General features: G+C 40.5%; 1 protein-coding gene across 1 annotated transcript; it reads left to right on the top strand.

The window, feature by feature from the left end:
- Nucleotides 1428-2057, top strand: LOC109217975 (myb-like protein F). Its single transcript, XM_019382285.1, has one exon. The coding sequence runs from the start codon at nucleotides 1428-1430 to the stop codon at nucleotides 2055-2057; it is 630 nt and encodes a 209-aa protein (XP_019237830.1).

The following is a 21875-nucleotide window of genomic DNA, read 5'->3' as shown; positions in this document are numbered from 1 at the left end:
AAGCGACCAACTTCCGCTTATGCGAAACACCCTAACCCACACCTCGCCGCTTCTGCGATGGCTCACCCGCTTCTGCGGAACCGCTTCTGCGGTCCATTTCCGCAGAAGCGGAAATACCAGATGACAGCAACAACAGACCTGAAGCAAACTTCAAAACTCTCGTTCAACCACCCGAATTCACCCCGAGGCCCCCGGGACCTCAACCAAAAACACCAATACATCCTAAAACCACATTCAAACTTGTTATCATCCTCAAAACACATCAAACAACGCTAAAACCATCAAATCACATCGAATTCAAGCCTAAGTTTCTTAAAAACTTCCGAATTACGCATTCGATCAAAAACCCGACCAAAACACCTCCGAATGATCTGAAATTTTGCACACATATCCAAAATCACCTAACGAAGCTACAGCAACTCTCGGAATTCCATTCCGACCCTCGGATCAAATTCTCACCCATCCATCGGAATTCGCCAAAATACTAACCTCGCCAATTCAAGCCTAATTCTACACCGGGCCTCCAAAATCAATTCCGATCGCACTCCCAAGTCAAAAATCATCCCCCAAAGCTAACCGAATCACCGGAAATCACATCCGAGCCTTCTAACTCATAAGTCAACGTCCGGTTGACCTTTCCAACTTAAGCCTTCCTTAAAGAGACTAAGTGTCTCATTTCCTATCCAAACCAATTGAATTCAACTATAACTCACTTGTTGCTGATAATGAAACATGAAGAAGCAGTAAATGGGGGAAACGAGGCTGTAATACATAAGACGACGGGTCGGGTCGTCACAAAATGGGGGAGTCATCAAAATTGGCTGAATGCAGATGTGGTTGCAAAAATGGTCTCCGAACTTCAAACCAGAGGAGGATCTACCGATGGCCCCTGCATGGGTTCTACTGCCAGGATTGCCCTTCCATATGCATGATTGGCATTACATAAAATAATTACTAAGCTCAGTCGGTACTCCTCTAGCTTTAGATGCTGCAACAATGGGGAGAACAAGACCAAGTATGGCTAAAATCCGTGTAGAGGTGGATTTGCTTAAACCACTGCCTCAAAGTGTTTTTGTTGGACAACGTATGAAGATTCGCCTCTCAAAGGCTACACCCAAAAGCTGGAATACGAAGGGGTACCAAAATATTGCAAGCATTGCAGGAAAATTGATCATTATTTGGTCAATTGTAGGGCTCTTTAAAAAAAGAAAGTTGAACAAAAAGAGGAAGAATGTGAAGGAAAAAATCAGGAAAAGGATCCTCAACTAGCCATAGGATTATAAGATAGCAATCAAGTAAACAATAGTAACAAAGAAGATCAAAAGTCTCTGAGCTTGGAGACAATTTAGAATCAACAATTTGAAGATGCTAAGTTCAAAAACAAGAAAGGTAGCAGGAAGAAGACCAAGAAAAAAAAAGACAAAAAAATGCCAAAAAAGAAGAGCAAAGTTTTATTCAAACCGACCAACAGCAAAAGAAGAGAAAAGACCGACTCTACAACAAATCAAAATGAATTCACAAAGCAGGCCATAGAAGAAAGTATCCTAAGCCCTGTTACAAAAGACAAATCTTCTCAACAAGATCAAGGGGCAGAGACTAACAACAATGAAATCACCTCAAAAGGGAATGAGCATAATCCAGGGGAGGAGCAACAAACTCAGAACAGTCGTCAAACTATTCAAAAAAACAGAGTAGATGGAATAGATAGTGTAGGACAGTGTTGTGACTCCAGTTCATCTACTATCCCTACTGAAATAAGGAATCAACCTGGTCTTCAATTGGTCGTAGACTTATATGAGAACAAGGAAAATCGCAACAACACTAATCAAGAGGATGATATCTCTGATAGTTTTCAAGAGGCTGAGCAATCGAATAATCAGAAGGATATGAGAAAGGAGGATCAACACTCACATAATCATAATGAAGATCAACAACAAACTACTAAAAGAGGAAGAAGTGAAACCAGGAAAAGTGGCAAAAGAAACAGACACAAGACTCAACCTTCTTTGAGAAGAAATCAAAAGGAGGACATCACCCCTAATTGTCTCAACGATTAGTACCATATTTTGGAACATTAGGGGGGTTTGATCCAAAAAAAAGCCATTCACAGGCTTAAGAAACAGATTAATCTTAACAATACTCAATTTGTGGCTATCTTCGAACCTTTTGTTTCAAAAGAAAAAGTTGATGGTTACAGGAAATTTGCTGGATTCCAATATTGTTGTTTCAACAACAATGGTCAAATTTGGTATTTTTGGAATGCTTTCAATCCCACTAAGGTTACTGCGGTCAGTGATCAACACATAACTATCAAAATGTACAAAGCCTTTGGTACGTAAGATATTTGTGTCATACCTCTTTTTCCCACACACAACCCTATTACGTGGTTGAGTTAGAAGAGTTTTTCCAATTAAAGTGATGTTTTGAAAAGGGATTATTTATTTGGAGTCGCCACTTGGAATTCAGTTTTAGTGTTCTAACTCACCTTTTATTTGAATCCCCTTTCAAAAGGAAGGTTTGACTCTTAATTTATGATTTACGAAAACAGAAGACTGAGTACGGAATTCTGTTGACCGAGGGGAAGGTGTAAGGCACCCCTCGAGTCCCGTGGTTCTAGCACGGTCGCTTTTATTGACTATTGTAAGGCTTAAATCATTTTTGGATATTCTTGTATTTTATTGGGTTTTTTCTTTCGCCTATTACCACTTAATTTGTATTTTATTAATTATTTGGACCCAGATGCGATACCCACACAAGGTATTTCTTTGAAGTTGGATATTAAACCAAGGTACAAAATGTACACATGGTTAAAACATAATTATTTTGAATTTAAAGGTATCCAAGCACGGGAATGCGCACATGAACCTTTTATTACTTAAGCGTATCAATCCAAGGTTCGGGTATGAACACATGGGCTAATATTTAAAATACATCTAAAGTTTTTCTAGCATTTTAGAGTATTTAATTTCTAAGCTTAAAATTATTGTGAGGCTATAATTTATGGATACCATTTTGGAGGAAATAATATAATCTAGTTATTAAGCTAATGAGCCAAAGGACTATTTGTGCTTTCAATATACGTAATTCTAGTGAAATGCACATCTAAAAATTTGAGAAATTGAATAAGGATAGCGACATTAAAAGCAAAAGAATGTCGACACATCGCCAAGACTTTATTAACTCATCTTTGTTCAACAAAACAAGATTTGAAAGATTCGAACTTCTGCTCATGTTCCAAATAATATGCAACTTGAAATTTCAATTATAAAGAACTAAAGATAAACAGATTTTTAAAAACTACAACAGTAATACCACAAGCCAAACTAGCAAGATAATCAAGTGACAAAAATCAATATCATAATGAATAAACTTCACAAGTTTCATGATTCAAACGATATATTCACATATATAGAAATCAAAAACTTAAACGAGTAGAAGGATGAACCTCAATGGAGAAAATTTCTTTCATGCTAATAGTGAATCTTCGACGTCGGATTACAATGAAAAACGTCTACAAGCTTGAAAACGAGCCAGAACGTTGACTGTAGCTATACCATACGACCTCGCTAACTCGACCACGAAACTACACCTACAACCTCGACGGAACTTGAACTCGAAAATGCTGCTGAGTTATTTAGAAAAGAGGACTGTTTTAAGGTGTATTCATATGGTTTTTTGGCTTGTTTTCTGGGGCTGATTGGGGTGTTTGCGGGTGGAGAAGAGGGCCTATTTTGCTGGGTTTAGAGTAGTGTTAATGAAGAATTTGGGGCTAGTTTTCATTGGCTGGGATTTTATGGAGAAAAAAATGGTCGCTCCTCTTCTTTGTGTGAATTGTGTGAACTATATATAGTGCCAGAAAATTAGTTCCTTTGAAGGGTGTGAGAATGTGTACTAATGGAACATATGAGTGTATGTGCAATGTGAGTGAGAGACGTGCAAAGTGGGGGGAGTTAGGGAGTTAGGGAAATGAGAGATTGGGGAAAATGGGATGATGGAAATATTCTTTCTTTTTTTTTTTTAGATAAAATTTGCTACAAAACTTTGGAAAAATTACGGGTGTTTCAAATTTTAATTGTTAGTTTTTTTCTTTTTTTTAGAAGTAAAATTCAATAAAAACACTAGGAAAAAAAATATTAATTAACTAACTCTAGGTTTACAAATATATATATAAGAAAGTGAAATATTTACATATAATTTAATGACACTAAAAAAAAAATACCATAGTCCCCCTACTGGAGCCGTCAGAGGAGTATGCTTAGATGGAGAGTCGAGTGAAGTTCCGTCGAGTTCCGATCCGTGGTTCCTACTATTACATCAAAATGAAAAGAAAATTACATACTCTTGAAATCTAAGAGTTACAAAATTCCTATCCAAATGTCATCTGGAGTCTTGTATTGATTCTTGACTTGCTTCCCCCATTGACTTTAGACTGAAACTTCATGCTCTCGATGTAACAAATTATGAAATATTCTCACAGGCCTGCTTCTTGATCAGGTGATAAGGAGATGGATCTTGAAATCCTATGTCTCTGCATGCATTGTGTCAAAGCTGGTTCGGCTGATATTGAGATCAAACGTTCCACTTTCTCTGGCGAGAGCTAGAATCTTATTTTTTGCACATCCAATCCGTGCTCTGCAGAAAAACCTACAAGCCATCACAAACAAACAAACAAACAAAAATTTTCTGCCCCAGTTTGCACTAGAAAATTTTTGTGAGTTATTAAAAACACATTAAACTATCTTTACTATTGCAGAATAAAGAATTGAAAAAGAATTTTTTTTTTAAATAATAGCGGATGTCGTACCCTGTGTTAACAAGAAGGAGGCAACCAGGGGGTGCAGTACCCTGTGTTGACGATAAAATGAGGCCTGTGGCACTCTGAGATTCTACTAAGGGATGTCGTACCTATGTAGGTAGAAAGTAATGCGACCAAGGGATGTACTACCATGTGTCGGCAATAAGATGAGGCTCGTGGCACTCTAAAATGCAACTAGGGGATGTCGTACCCTATGTTTGCAACAAGAAGTGCAACCAGGGGATGTAGTACCCTGTGTTGGAAATAAGATAAGGCTCGTGGCACTCTGAAATGCTACTAGGGGATGTCGTACCCTATGTAGAAAATAATGCAACCAGGGGATGTAGTACCCTGTGTTGGAAATAAGATGAGGCTCGTGGCACTCTGAAATGCAACTAGGGGATGTCGTACCCTATGTTTGCAACAAGAAGTAAGGCAACCAGGGGATGTAGTACCCTGTATTGAAGATAGAGTGTTGATCCTCTATAATGAAACTAAAAATAACATGCTTACGTGCATATTGGAAGGAAATCATGGATTTGAGAACTTCACTTGGTGGTGTTCGTCTTTCCATGAACTGTTTCACTAAACTATTCTGTTCCTGTTCTAAACAAAGAAAGATTCGTTAGTTTTAAAATGGTGGTCAGTTTATGGCCTTGATTTCTTGGGCGACTTGACCTTGCCTCCATTACACTTGTTAGGAAAAACCGACCCTGTCGATGATCGTACAAATTGCCGGGAGATTCTGACTTTACTCTCTGAAGATCTTCTTTCTCAACATCAACACCTGACTATTTTGCGCCTATCACCATTTGTGTCTATGGTGCAAACAACCTTGTTCCCCAAAACAACTTTTGATGAGTAACCTTTGTTGACCCTTGAAACATTGCTAAGTCCTTCAAGCCTTTTGCTTGACAAGGAATATCAAAGTCGGCTTTATGGCTTTGCCCATACTGTTTATGCCCAGAAATTTTTGCTTCATATAACGGGGAAACTGTAACCAATTTTGTGGCCTTTTGTTTGCTTTGCTTTGACAAAATTAAACTGAAAGGGACTCAAAAAATAATAGTACGAAAGAAAACAAGTAGGTGAACTAATAAGCATTACAACTTAATCAAGAAACGTCCCTTTCAGGGGAAGAATAAGAAAGGACTTATCTGGAGGAATATGTTGACTTCAATGAACATGGCATGCACTTTGGACTGGATGCCCGATCCGTCTAAACCGTCTAATTCTCAAAATCTGTTGTAAACTTCACTTTGAAACTGAGTTCTTTAAACATGCTTGTGCCGGGATATAAGAAGACCTAAAATCGATCAACGATGCCCTTTGTGGGTTTTCACCAATTGACCTCTCTCATTTGCCTTTTTCTCAACTCATCATCGCCTTATAGTGCCCGTGAGGGTTTTCACTAATAAGACTCTCTCATTTGTTTTTCTCAACTCGCCATCGCCTTATAGTGTCCTTGAGGGTTTTCACCGACAAGACTCTCTCATTTGTTTTCTCTCTTTGCAATGGTTGAAGTGTCACCCGCAGTATACTGACTTAGCATTCTCAAAATCTGATCAGAAGGTCTTAAAAGGGAAAGGTAAAAAGAACTACTCAACTGAATTACAACTTTTGGAACCATTTGATGGAACAACCGTCAAAAATAAAATAAAAACATGTCCCAGTTTCTTTGAATATTGGGGAAATGTGGATTTTTATTTGGTGTGACTGAACCTCAGAGAAAGGCAGCCTACGTATCCTTTCGGAATCAAGTCGAACGTAGTTCAGGGAACTCTATATTTGATTTTGTTTTGTTTTGTTTTTTTCATTTTTGTTTTCTTTTGCTTTTTTTCTTTCCTTTTTTTTCTGTTTTTTTTCTTTCTTTTCTTTGCCATTTTTTCAATAATAACTTCCAGATTCCAAAGAGGGTAATCAAAGAGAGGGAACCGACTCAAAGGGTTTGCAAAAGGATTAAAAGTGTTTGGGTAGCGAGAAAGAAAGCCTCCGTCATGCCAATCAAAGAATGTTAAACCAAGTAATGAGACATAGTAACTTTTGACTGCATCTGTATTGACTGTTGTCTCGAGGACATTTCCTTTGATGTCTCCCAGATACAATGGACCTATGCAATACTCTTGTTACAATGTATGGACCTTTGCAATTTGGAGCAAATTTTTCCTTAGCTTCTTCATGGTGCGGGAGAATATGTCTCAGGACGAGTTGCCCCACTTCAAATTACTTGGGACGTACTTTTTGTTGTAAGCATGGGCCATTCTTTGTTGTACAACTGCCCATGGTAGCCTCCGGCCAATCACTTCTCATCAATCAAAGACAATGTTTCAATCGGGTCTTGACTCAATCTTCATCCTCCATCTCGGCTTCAAGAATGATCCGAAGGGAAAAAATTTAAACTTCTGCGGGTATCACGGCTTCAGTTCCATAAACCAATCCAGTAAGGGCGGCTTCATTTGAATTTGATTTAGGCTTACTGTTCCAATTCTCTGTTTATTTTCTTACACTCCTTATCTTCAACACATTCTGCTTCTTGATTCATTATTTCGAAAGGTGACAGCGTTTTAGGATCTGGGCATGAAGGCCGCAAGCATGTCATGTTATTAAAATCTGCATTTACAGAACTGAAAAGAGAATAAGAAAGGTGACAAGATTAAGAAAAGAGACAAACATGGATGATGAAATATTGATTTCATTTATTTGAAAAAAAAAATAGAAGGGTTTACATCAGAATGTAAGACAGTAAAGTAAAAACATTTGGATGACACACTGAAATAACTCGAAAGTTAGAAAAGATAGCAAGACCGGCTACCGAGACTCCATCTGATAGGGAAAGTTTCTGGGTTGGCGCCCGTTTTTTGTTTCTCTTCTGCCCCGGCAATGGCTACTATGGCTTGCAATGCTGGATCAAATTCTCCATCATCAAATCATCCCGAGCAGGCAATGTCCTATTGCTCGAATCTGGTAAAGTCAACCCCACATTTGCCTTCATTTTTTATTTTCCACCGTCAACTTGCCTACTTGCCTTTTCGTGACCTTGGATCAACAACAATGATGCTTCTTCCATTTGTTGAGAAGATGCTTTTACTTCCGAGGGATCTTGGATTGTTTGCGTGACTCGCCATTGCAAACCAACAAACCGACCACCTTTAACTAGCTTTTATTGCAAAACAACAAGCATGTTAGAATAAACACTCTCTCTTCTTCTTCTTTTTTACCACTTTATTCTTTTTTTTTTTCTTTTTTCTTTCAAAATTATTCGATCGAACCTGATGTAGGTTACCTACGTATCATGTGGAGACATGAATCAGATCTTGCGTAGTTTGGGAAGATCAGGAATAAAGTAAATAAATTAACTCTTATTCTTATACAATTCAAACCATGAAAAGCTCATAACAAGGAAAATATCTTCTTCTTTTTTTTTGGATTTCTAAATTTATTTTTTTATTTTTTTGAAATTTTTGAAAGAAAGACTTCTAAAGAAGAAAGAACATTTTTTTGAATTTATGAGAAGAAATTAAAACAAAATATTTTTGGATTTTCTGAAATTGGGGGCCTAACCCGATGAGGTTGCCTACGTATCTCACATCCGGTGAGAATCAGACCCGCGTAGTTCTGTTAAAAAAACTAAAAAAACTATTTTAAAAATTATAATTTTAAAAACCCTTCAAACTTTTATATAAAAAAAATGGGCACTTTATGAAAAAAAAATCTTTTTCTCTCTCCTCTATTCAATCAATCTATCCTAAAGCCGGTCAACATTTGAGTGAAGCCTACCAAATAATGTTACATATAGCACATAAAGATGAACATGTTGGTCCGAAAAATTGGTGCATGTCCTAGACGAGCCCGGCCCCTGTGCCGAGCCCCGCTAAATCCAATGCACATGATGCAAATAAAGCGTAGCCTACTAGGGATATTCATTGCTTGTGGCTTGTTCTTCTAAGTTTTTAAATCCTAAAAGAGATGGTATCTAGACCTGGCTTACCCGGACGGACAACTCGAGCCGAGGAGCGTTAAGCGTCACCAGTAGTAGAACATCACTGGCTAGCTAACAGCTCTCCCGCCTAAACATGTGTGACTAAATCCTTCACCAGAAGCTGGTAGGCTAACTGGCTATATCTCAAGACATAAGTTTTGTGATGCTGGTAGGCAAACACAACATAACTACCTATTAGAAGACTCAGAGGGGTGCGAGAGAGGATACAATTTATATCACAGCTCAAATAAATATTAAAGCGGTAAATAAGCAACAAATAACACATTAGGCTTCCAAACACAATAATATCCAAAACATGATAAAAGCCAAACAAGAATCAATATACAAAGCTCGAATTCTTATTAATTAATCCCCAGCAGAGTCGCCAGAGCTGTCACACCTCTTTTTTCCCACGCAACCCTATTATGAGGTTGAGTTAGAAGAGTTTTTCCAATTGAAGTGACGTTTTGAAAAGGGATCATTTATTATTTAGAGTCGCCACTTGAAGTGAGGTTGTGAATATTTTTTGTAGTTTCTAATTTTCTTAAATAAAACTTATTAAGAGTAAGATAAACATTTCAAATATTAAGATTAGACCTAAAAGAAATATTTACACTAAAGTAGTATAGGATTTGGGGTGTGGTCAAAAATTAGGTGTTCACACCTATTGATTGTGTCAGTTATTAGTTAACAAGGGCGAAATCAGTTTTTATCAGTCATTATCACCTAAGGCTTGCCTAAGTGTTTGAGCGAGATCCTAATGAACATGATATCTATTACTGATTCAGAAGTAACAAAGTAGCACAGTTTTTTAAAGACAAGTGATTCGGAATTCTTATAGGCATGGTTTCAATATGCTACTGATTTTAACACTTTGTAGACATGGTATAAAATATGCAGAATCCTTATAGACATAGTATCTAAATGCGTAAGACTTGTTTTCAACCTATAAACATGGTATTTATTTAAGACCTATGAGCATGGTATCTAGATGTAATTAAACATGCAGAATTGAACAATCCTATAGGCATAATTTCTATATGGAGTTGAATATGCAGAATTCAGAATAGACTTATAGGCATGATTTCTATTTGAATATGCAGAATTAAAACAATCCTATAGGCATGATTTCTAAATACGGTTGAATGTGCAGAATAAAACAATCCTATAGGCATGATTTCTAAATGTGCAGAATCAAGATGGTCCTATAGGCAGGATTTCTAAATATGATTGAATATGCAGAATTGAAATAGTCCTATAGACAGGATTTCTAAACATGATTGAATGTGCAGAATTAAATAATCCTATAGGCATGGTTCTACCCTTTGCATGCATAAATACCCAACCCTTTTTCACTAGCCATCCCCAGTGTTTACTACAAAATTATTACAGCCTCAATAATGAATTACATTGAAAATAAAAGAAAGAAAATTACAATCAGAGGAAGACATATTCCTGTCTTCCTTTCTGAGTTATGGACCAAACCACTTCAAATGCCATTTGCTTCAAAGCCTTTCTCAAACTTGAGTGTGTCAGAGTTCCCTAAGGGCCTCAAAAGGACCCCGGGCAGTGCTCACACCCAAATTTCAAAACCAGAATAGGGACAAGTGCAGTATGGAAATGCCAGCCCTCATGTGTCCAAGTTCAGAGGGAGCTCATGGGTTCCAAGGCAAGGCTCACATGAGAGGAGCAGAACTTAAGAGACTAAGAGAGAGTGCAATGTAGAAGCAGAATTCTGAGAGGGAATAGGGGTACGGGAGAAACAAATACACATAAGGGGTTCAGGGGGATAGGGAAGTAAAAAAATAGAAAGGGCAGGCTGCGGGCATGCCCAGCAATGGAGAATGCTAGCATACCATAAGCTTGTCCAAACACACATTAATAGAGGCTAGGATCCCAGAGGATCAGGTTTATTTCATGGACAATATTTTGAATATTGCCATGCCTTAAACCATATCTCAAACACATAGGGGGCAGGGGTTTTGGGATTCATAATAGAAACAAGCAGAAGGAAGTCAGCATGCTAATTTAAGTATTGAACTCTACAGAAACAATAAGTAGACATGGATACATAAGTAGTAAATACACATTGTTGTGGTGATAAAGATTAAATCCGGACATACCAGTTTCGAAAAGACAAATTGAGAAAAGCAGTAGGTCGTGTAAACAGGCCACAGTGCAGACAAGAAGAGAGAATACTATTGTGTGTAAGTGTGAGTTCAGAGAAGACTGTGTATGTGTGCCCTGTGTTAATGAAAGAGTCGTGCATTTATAGTGTTGAAAATCAGGCAGAAATAAGGTAAGAAAATAGTTAAGGAACTGAATATCAATCAAGAATCAATCACACAATACTTCCTTTAATTAAGGAATTCAGATTCAAACGGTAAAGTTATTTAAGGAAAGAAATCAAACAACCCTTTTTGTGCCAAGTAGGCAATTAGGGGTAAATACATAAAAGTTACTTAAGGACAGACTTTTGAAATACACGGTTGCACAAATAAGGCAAGAAAATCAATTAGTAGCCAGTAAATCAAAGACCAGAGATTTATTGGTCCATGAATGAACCAAGTCAGAAAAACTAAGGAAAACCTTTGATTCAAATCGAGTAACAGGGAAGTCAACAAACATGGAAAGAAATCAATCAACCTTATACAAAGGAAGTCTGAAATCAATCACAATTGAAAGCCACTTAGAAGGGAGGTTCAACGTATATAAAGAGTACACAAGTAACAGGCATGCGAGGCTGAATTTAGGACAAAGTGACAGTGTCATGCCATTTGCAAAAATAAGTAAGCAGTAGACCATAGGAGTATGGCAATTCAGAAATAGAGAAGAGAGTATCAAATATCATGCGAAAAAGGATCGAGTAGAGTTTAGCAAAAGTCAGAATCACATGAAGAAACAAAATTGAAGCATTGGTTTTGAGACTTAATGAAGCAGAAGATGAAACAACTCTAGGAACTCGAATAAGTCCAGAAAATCAAGCAGGTACAAAGATGAAGCACAAGCAAATCACGTAGCCAATGGTCTCAATACTCGAATGAAACCCCCAAATTTTAGTGTTTTTGCCATTAATCGAGTGTGGAGAGGAAAGGGAAAGTAATCAAAAAATACTGACGAAATAACTTCCGAAATCTCAGAAAGAAATTGAAACCGTTAACATGCATTTTTCAGTATGAGAGTCAAAGTAGGAGAAACAACATAAAATACAGTAGGTGACATTTTATAAAAATACAGTAGAAGTAACTACACAAGAAATACAATAGCATAATATGAAGAGCACATAGAAGAAACACAGTAGAAGAAATACCATAAGAAATTCAGTGAAGGAAAAGCATAGGAGATAGAGTAGAAGAAACACATACAGTAGAAACACTTAAAAAAATACACAGAAGAAATACATAAAAAATACACATAAGAAACACATAAAATACACATAAGAAATACAGTAAAACATGCTAAAGATCAGAGAAATTTTAAAAGACGACTTGACGAAACCCTAAATCGGAAAACGATGAAGGCTCTGAAGGTGTAGTTTTGAAAGAACTTTGAGAAAAGTGCTTAAGAGCCTAGAGAGAACACAAATATATAACGGATCTAAAAGAATCGGAGAAACCTCGAAGGGTTAGGGTTTCAGAAGAACCTAAGTAGTGAGAAAGGCTTGGAAAAGTCACTGATCTAAGCTGGAGAAGTCAAAATCAGGCTCGAACAGCCATGGCATGTCGGAGCTAGGCCGGAGATGGCCATAGAACTCGAATCAAACAAAGCCTAGACCAAACTCCATCGTGGTCTGGCCTTAAATCTTCAGAAATTAGGCGTGTAGGAGTTACATGAGGCCGATGTAGGACTCCAATGGCCTTGGAAGCCATGGATTCCGGTGGCTTTAGGGTGGAGATAGAGATGGCGGGTAGGGTTTCTGAGAGTGATTGAGAGAGTTTGAGAGAATGGGGGGGGGGGGGTTTCAAAGGCGGCTGATGAAGAGAAAAGATTAGGGTTTGGGGGGTAAGGGTAAATTAAAAAGGAAAGATTAAAACGTGGCCGTTGATCATTTTGATCAACGGCCTAGATTAAACGGGGGATCCAGGCGGGTTACGTAGAAGGGTCGTGGGTCGGGTGATTTTAGGAATTGGGCTGGATACTTTAAATTGAAATTGGGTTCAATTGGGGAGGGGGGAGGTTGATTTAAGGCTATAATTGAAATAAATGGGGCTAGCATTTAAATAGCCACTTTTTCCCTTATTTATTTTATAAAATATAGTACATAATTTCTAGAAATAAATTAAAGGCACTAAAATAGTTAATAATATATAAATATCAAAATTAAAAATACTGTAGTCAATCTTATAATTATAAACGCAATCAAATCTTAAAATAGGCTAATATTGCAATTATATGCAATTTAGCTTTAAAAATACTAAATAAATTTTAAAAATATAAAAAAAATATATTAGCTATATTTTAGCATAAATATAAAATTCCAATAAATAAATTACCAAAAAAATAATAATTTTGGAAATAATCATTGAGTTTTTATGGATAAAAAAGGAAAATAAATCAATTTAAAAACCTTAAAAATTATGGGAAAATAGTAAAATGCTTGGACAAACTTATATATGCGTATATATGCTATTTTAAAGATATTTTGCATATAAAAAATATACAGGGAAAAATTGGGTATCAACATCGGGCAGTGTTGGTTTCCGCAAATTGTACTATTTCACTGTTTCTTTGGGGGATTTAATCATGCTAATGACTTAAATTGTGTTATTTAATTGCTTAAAATGAATTGGGTGTTGTGTCGGCTGGCCTTGTCTTCACGAGAGGCGTCATCACGACCGGGTCTGGGTTTAGGGTCGTGACAAGTTGGTATTAGAGCCTAGGTTACATAGGTCTCACGAGTCATGAGCAGGTTTAGTAGGGTCTCGCGGATTGGTACGAAGACGTTTGTATTTATCCTCGAGAGGCTGCTGAAACTTTAGGAAAAACTTCGTATTCTTGAAATTCTTGTCGTGCGAATCGGTTGATCCGAGTACTAAACTTCTGTTATTCTATTCTCTCACAAATGGTGAGGAGACGCGCTACTAGTCATGATGGACGACCACCAGTACCAGTTATGGCCACTAGAGGCCGAGGACGCGGTCGAGGCCATGGTAGGGGCAGGGGTGTAGCCCGAACAGCAGCTAGGGCAGCACATGTAGATCCACCAGTCGCCCTAATTCAGGATCAGGTCCCAATTGTGGACACTCCAGCATCACCAACTCAGGCACCAGCTGTGCCCATTGTGATTCCGGGTCTTCAGGAGGCCTTGACTCAGATTCTATCAGTATGCACTGGCCTAGCTCAGGCGGTCTCAGTTACTACAGCCGCAGCTACTTCTCAGACCGGGGGAGGCACTCAGACTCCCGCCGCTTGCACACTTGAGCAGTTCGTGCAGGGACTTCAGACACCGGGGGCACATGCAACCCAACCGGTTGCAGCTGCTCAGGACTATGTTGCTCCTGTCATGCCAGAGGACGAGCAGCGCAGGTTGGAGAGGTTTGGTAGACTTCAGCCTCCGACCTTCAGTGGTGCAGAGGGCGAGAATGCCTAGGGTTTCTTGGACAAGTGTCAGAGGATTCTTCGTACACCGGGTATTCTGGAGACCAGCGAGGTCGCTTTCACTACTTTTCAGTTTTTGGGAGCCGCCTTCACTTGGTGGGAGGCTTATTAGAGGCGTAGGCCTGTTGGTGGAGCATCCCTTACCTGGCAGCAGTTCTCCGTTCTCTTTCTGGAGAAGTATGTGCCGCAGTCTCGTAGAGAGGAGCTGCGCAGGCAGTTCGAGTGGTTGCGTCAGGGAGAGATGACTGTGATGCAGTATGAGATGAGGTTCTTAGAGTTATCTCGTCATGCTATTTGGTTGGTTCCGATAGATAGAGAGAGGATCAGGAGGTTCGTTGATGGCCTCACATATCAGCTTCGTATTCTCATGACCAGGGAGAGGGTGTCTGGTGCTACTTTTGAGGAGGTTGTTGACATTGCTCGTGAGATTGAGTCAGTTCGTTGCCAGGAGCGAGATGAGAGGGAGGCCAAGAGGCCTCGAGGATCTGGTAGTTATGGTGGCGCTCCTTTGAGAGGTCAGTTTCAGCACGGCAGAGGCTGTCCATTCAAACATGCTCAGTCAGCTCGCCCAGGTTATGTTGGGGCGCCATCGGGTCATGGTTCTCATATTTCTCATTAGGGCCAGTCATCACTCAATGCCCTTGCAGCTCAGAGTTCATCCCGTGCTCCATCAGTTCAAGGCTCTTCTATGCCAGGTGCATCTGCTAATCATTCCGGTGCTAGGGGTTCCCTTCAGTCCCCGTCTCCAGCACCCAGGAGTTGCTATGAGTGTGGAGAGATGGGTCATACGTGGAGGCAGTATCCTCATCATCTTGCAGGTTCATCTTAGCAGAGGAGTCAGTAATCGGCTTCAGCGTCGGTTACTTCATCACCACCCGCCCAGCCAGCTAGGGGTGGAGGTCAGTTAGCTAGGGGTCGTCCTAGAGGGGGAGGTCGATCAAGTGGCGGTCAGGCCCGTTTCTACACACTTCTAGCTAGACCCGATGATATTGCTTCAGACACCGTGATCACAAGTATTGTCTCAGTCTGCCACATAGATTCCTCTGTATTATTTGATCCTGGTTCCACTTATTCTCATGTGTCATCATATTTTGCTCGTTATTTGGATAAGCCCTGTGAGTCTCTTGTTTCATTTGTTCATGTATCTACTCCGGTGGGCGATATTGTTATTGTAGACCGCGTGTACCGGTCGTGTGTGGTGACTATTGGGGGTGGAGACCCGAGTGGATCTTTTGTTGTTATGCATGATGGACTTTGATGTTATATTGGGCATGGATTGGCTATCTCCGTGTCGTGCTATTTGGGACTGTCATGCTAAGACAATGACATTGGCTATGCGGATGTGCCGCGGATCGAGTGGCGAGGTTCGACTGATTATGTTCCCAGTAGGGTGATTTCATTCTTGAAGGCCCAGCGTATGGTTGGGAAGGGTTGTCTTTCATATCTAGCCTTTGTGAGGGATGTCGGAGCAGAGACTCCTAGTATTGATTTTGTTCCTGTTATGAGGGAGTTTCCCGATGTGTTTCCTGCAGATCTGTCGGGCATGCCACCGGATAGGGATATTGATTTTGGTATTGATCTGGTGCAGGGCACTCAGCCCATTTCTATTCCGTCGTATCGTATGGCACCAGCAGAGTTAAAGGAGCAGCTTCAGGAACTCTTTGATAAGGGGTTCATTCGGCCTAGTGTATTGCCTTGGGGTGCGCCGGTTCTATTTGTGAAGAAGAAGGATGACACTTAAGGATGTGCATTCATTATAGGCAATTGAACAAAGTAACAATTAAGAAAAAGTATCATTTGCCTCGTATCAATGATTTGTTTGACCAGCTTCAGGGAGCGAGAGTGTTCTCCAAGATTGATCTCCGTTCAGGTTATCACCAGTTGAAGATCAAGGACTCGGATATTCTTAAGACGACTTTCAGGACTCGATATGGTCATTATGAGTTCTTGGTGATGTCTTTTGGGCTGACCAATGCCCCAACAGCGTTCATGCATTTGATGAACAGCGTGTTTCGGCCTTATCTAGACTCGTTCGTCATAGTTTTCATTGATGATATTCTGGTGTATTCGCGTAGTCAGGAGGAGCACGCGGGGCATTTGAGAGTTGTGTTGCAGAGATTGAGGGAGGAGAAGCTTTATGCAAAGTTCTCCAAGTGTGAGCTTTGGCTCAGTTCAGTGGCTTTCTTGGGGCACATGGTGTCCAGCGAGGGTATTCAGGTTGATCCAAACAAGATAGAGGCGGTTCAGAGTTGGCCCAGACCGTCCTCAGCCACATAGATTTGCAGCTTTCTTGGTTTGGCGGGTTATTACCGCCTATTTGTTCAGGGATTCTCATCTATCGCATTGCCCTTGACCAAGTTGACTCAAAAGGGTGCTCTATTCAGGTGGTCAGATGAGTGTGATGAGAGCTTTCAGAAGCTCAAGACAGCCTTGACCACGGCTCCAGTATTAGTCTTGCCATCAGCTTCAGGTTCATATATAGTGTATTGTGATGCTTCGAGAGTTGGTATTGGGTGTTTGTTGATGCAGGAGGGTAGAGTTATTGCTTATGCTTCTCGCCACTTGAAGCCCCATGAGAAGAACTACCCCCTTCATGATTTGGAGTTGGTTGCCATTGTTCACGCGTTAAAGATTTGGAGGCATTATTTGTATGGTGTGTCTTGTGAGGTGTTTACTGATCATCGTAGCCTCCAGCACTTGTTCAAACAGAAGGATCTCAATTTGAGGCAGTAGAGATGGTTGGAGCTGTTAAAGGATTATGATATTACTATTTTGTACCATCCGGGAAAGGCCAATATGGTGGTCGATGCCTTGAGTAGGAAGGCGGTGAGTATGGGGAGTTTGGCATATATTCCAGTTGGGGAGAGACCTCTTGTAGTTGATGTTCAGGCCTTGGCCAATCGGTTCGTGAGGTTAGACATTTCGGAGCCAAGTCGGGTATTGGCTTGTGTGAATTCTCGGTATTCCTTATATGATCGCATCAGAGAGCGCCAGTATGATGATCCTCATTTGCTTGTCCTTAAGGACAATATTCAGCACGATGATGCCGGAGATGTGACTATTGGTGATGATGGGGTGTTGAAGATGCAGGGCCGGATATGTGTGCCCAATGTAGATGGGCTTCGGGAGTTGATTCTGGAGGAGGCCCATTGCTCGTGGTATTCCATTCATTCGGGTGCCGTGAAGATGTATCAGGATCTGAGACAACAGTATTGGTGGAGGAGAATGAAGAAGGACATTGTGGGATTTGTAGCTCGGTGTCTCAATTGTCAGCAGGTGAAATATGAGCATCAGAGACCGGGTGGCTTGCTTCAGCAGATGGATATTCCAGAGTGGAAGTGGGAGCGGATCACCATGGACTTTGTAGTTGGGCTCCCACAGACTTTGAAGAAGTTCGATGCTATTTGGGTGATTGTGGATGGGCTAACCAAGTTCGCGCACTTCATTCCTGTGTGTACTACCTATTCTTCAGAGCGGTTGGTAGGGATCTATATCCGGGAGATTGTTCGTTTGCATGGTGTCCCAGTTTCCATCATTTCAGATAGGGGCACTCAGTTTACTTCGTAGTTTTGGAGGTTTGTGCAGCGAGAGTTGGGTACTCAGGTTGAGTTGAGCACCGCTTTTCACCCTCAGACGGACGGGCAATCCGAGCGCACTATTAGGGGTGTCCATTCGAATCGGTTTATCGATAAATCGAATCGCTTATTTGTTATCGGTTTATGGATATCGGTTTATCGATTTCGATTTCGATTTCGATTTCGAAATTTTCCTTATCGATTTCGATTTTGATTTTGTCCTCTTAGGTTTATCGGTTTATCAATAAACCGATAAGTTATACTAAAAAAAAATTTAATTTTTTTTTAATTTTTTTTGCCCTTATTATATAATACCCTTTCCTTTACCCTAAGTCCCTAACCCTATTATTTCATCTACCACATTTAAGGAATGATCATATTTAAAGCTCAAGGGAATGAAGTTCAAATTAATGGAAAATAGAATTAGCCGTGATGATGTATTTTTTTTATACCGTTGGAGTGTTGGTGGCATACATTTGATCCCTTACTTTAGTTTCGGTGCATGTGCTTGTTGACACAATTTTTATGTTACAAACAGTGTTCGTCTTATTTTAGCTTCTTTTGGTCCATATTAGTTAGGCGTGTTTATAGTGATATACTTTCCGTGGAATCCCGCAAATTTTCTTATTGGTGTAATCGATAACCGAATCGATAATCCCCAAAAATCGATAAATCAAAATCGAAAAAATCGAAACCTTATTGAAACGATAACGATAAGCATATGTACAAATCGATAATCGATAAGTAATTATTGATAAGGGTCAAAATTGAATCGATAAATCGAATGCACACCCCTACGCACTATTCAGATATTGGAGGACATGTTGCGTGCTTGTGTCATTGATTTTGGAGGGTCATGGTATCAGTTTCTACCGCTCGTAGAGTTTGCTTATAACAACAACTACCAGTCGAGTATTCAGATGGCTCCGTATGAGGCTTTGTATGGGAGGTGGTGTAGATCTCTAGTTGGTTGGTTTGAGCCAGGTGAGGCTAGGCTACTGGGGACAGACTTGGTGCAGGATGCTTTAGACAAGGTGAAGGTGATTTAGGAGAGGCTTCGTACTGCGCAGTCGAGACAAAAGAGTTATGCTGACAGGAAGGTTCGGGATGTGTCCTACATGGTTGGTGAGAAGGTTCTGTTGAAAGTTTCACCCATGAAGGGTGTTATGTGGTTTGGAAAGAAGGGTAAATTGAGTCCTCGGTTCATTGGGCCTTTTGAGGTGCTTCGGAGGATTGGGGAGGTGGCTTATGAGCTTGCTTTGCCTCCCAACTTGTCGAGTGTGCATCCGATATTTCATGTTTCTATGCTCCGGAAGTATATTGGCGATCCGTCTCATATTTTGGACTTCAGCACGGTTCAGCTAGATGGTGATTTGACTTATGATGTGGAGCCAGCAGCTATTTTGGAGCGTCAAGTTCGAAAGTTGAGATCAATGGATATAGCTTCAGTGAAAGTGCAGTGGAGAGGTCAACCCGTGGAGGAGGCTACCTGGGAGACCGAGCGGGAGATGCGGAGCAGATATCCTCACATGTTTGAGGCTTCAGGTATGTTTCTTGACTCGTTCGAGGACGAACGTTTGTTTAAGAGGGGGAGGATGTAACGACCCGGCCGGTCGTTTTATGAGTTACCACTCTGTTTCCCCCAGTTCTGCTTCTTATTGCCTTGTTCAGCTGTATTTTGTATTATCGGGTTGGTTGGCTCGGGTTCGGAGAGGTTTTGGTAAGGTTTGATACACTTAGTCTCTTTTGAGAGCTTAAGTTGGAAAAGTCAACCGGATGTTGACTTGTGTGAAAAAGGGCTCGGATGTGAATTTCGATGGTTCTGATAGCTTCGGGAGATGATTTGGGACTTAGGAATATGAACGGAACGTGTTTTGGAGGTCCGTAGTAGATTTAGGCTTGAATTGGCAAAATCGGAATTTCGGCGTTTCCAGTTGATAGGTGAGATTTTGATATAGGGGTCGGAATAGAATTTCAGGAGTTGCAGTGGTTCTGTTGTGTCATTTGGGATGTGTGTGCAAAATTTTTGGTCATTAGGACGTGGTTTGATAGACTTTTTGATCAAAAGCGTAATTCATAAAATTTTGAAACCTTAGGCTTGAATTTGATGTGATTTGGTTGATTCGATGTTGTTTGAGGTGTTTTGAAGATTGGTATAAGTTTGGGTAGTGGTATATGACTGGTTTGTGCATTTGGTTGAGGTCCCGGGGGCCTCGGGGTGATTTCGGATGGTTGGCGGAAAGTTTAAAGTTAAGTTGGGACAGCTGAAGCATTTTGTTGCTGTCATAACCGCACCTGAGATTGGGAGGCCGCAAATGCGAAGTTCGCAGGAGCGGAAGGCAGCCGCAGATGCGGCCAAGAAGAAGGTTACTAGGGACCGCAGAAGCGGTGAAGGGGACGCACCTGCGGTAGCGCAGGTGCGAGATTTTAAACGCAGATGCAGAAATTAGCATTTAAGTGAAAGCCGCACATGCGGTGGATGAGGCCGCAGAAGCGGGAAAAGGACCGCAGGTGCGAAAAGCCTGGGGTCAGAAAGTATATAAGGTTTCCTTCGCGATTTTGAGCTATTCTTCACCATTTTTCATTCGAGTTTTAGCTTGAGGGAGCTATTTTGAAGAAGGATTCAAGGGATAACACCTGGAGGTAAGATTTTTGAACCTAATAATCGATCCTATGGCATTATTTCACTGATTTGGCCTAAGATTTGTAGAAATTAAGGGTTAAAATTGGGGATTAGGGCTTGGTATTGGAGACCTTGACTTGAGGATTTGAAGGGCCATTTGTGGTCGGATTTTGGTACTTTTGATATGAATGAACTAGCGGGAGGATAAGGAGCGTATTGATGTAAATTTTATCGGATTCCAAGACGTGGGCTCGGGGGTCGGGTTTTGGTTAATTTCGGTACTTATATTGTAATTTGATTATTTTCGCATGGGCTTCGTTTCCTTAGCATATTTTGACGTCGTGATTCTGATTTTGGATAGATTCGATGCAGGTTGAGGCCGATTCGAGGGGCAAAGGTATCGCGGGCTAGAGTTTGGACCGGATTGAGGTGAGTAATGATTGTAAATATTGTCCTGAGGGTATGAAATCTCGAATTTCACATCGTTGTGCTATATTGAGGTGACACACACACTAGATGACGAGCGTGGGGTCGCGCACCGTTGGGGATTCTGACTTAGTCCATCCCGAATAACTATTTTACTGCGTATTTGATTGAAAACTGTTTGCTATCATCATGTTTTGGGCTTAATGCCATATTTGGGCCTCGTGCCAACTATTTGGACCCTTAAGGGATTTTTACTACTATTTCCTCGCTGTTTTGATTTTATATCTGTACTCGGTCATGCTATATTATATTGTTTTCATAACTTAGCCATGTTTACACTATTTTAATATTTTAAATGATATTTTGGGTTGAGCATCATATTTTACTGTGCCAAAATGGCTTTTAGAGATATCTGACTGAGTAGGGCCGAGGGCCTGTGTTGTGAGGATTATTATGGGATCGGGCTGCACGCCGCAGCAGTGTTGTACTGATTATGATTATGAGGCCGAGGGCCTGAGTTGTACGCCATAAGGTGGCTTGATATGTGGCCGAGAGCCTATTGATTATGCTACGAGATGGCTTGATATTGCGCTTGGGCCGTAAGGGGCCCCTCCCGGAGTCTGTATACCCCCAGTGAGCGTGGTTACCCAGTGTGATATGTGATATAGCCCGAGAGACTGGTGTTGTTCCATGTTATTGCTCGAGGGGCTGATTCTGTTGACATGGGCCGAGGGGCGGATTTTATGTGTTTATCTTTTCTCGCGGCTTTTTATTTACTTGTTTAACTGTTAAAAAGGTATTTTAAAGAAGCTTATACAGAACTAAGGTGTTTTTATAAGATTTCACGGTTTTGTTGCATTTACTCTGCCTCTTTATAGC

Source organism: Nicotiana attenuata, chromosome 2, assembly GCF_001879085.1.
Source record: "Nicotiana attenuata strain UT chromosome 2, NIATTr2, whole genome shotgun sequence".
Taxonomy (NCBI): domain Eukaryota; kingdom Viridiplantae; phylum Streptophyta; class Magnoliopsida; order Solanales; family Solanaceae; genus Nicotiana; species Nicotiana attenuata.
The sequence above is the reverse complement of the archived record's forward strand: the minus strand, read 5'-3'. Positions and strand labels throughout refer to the sequence as shown.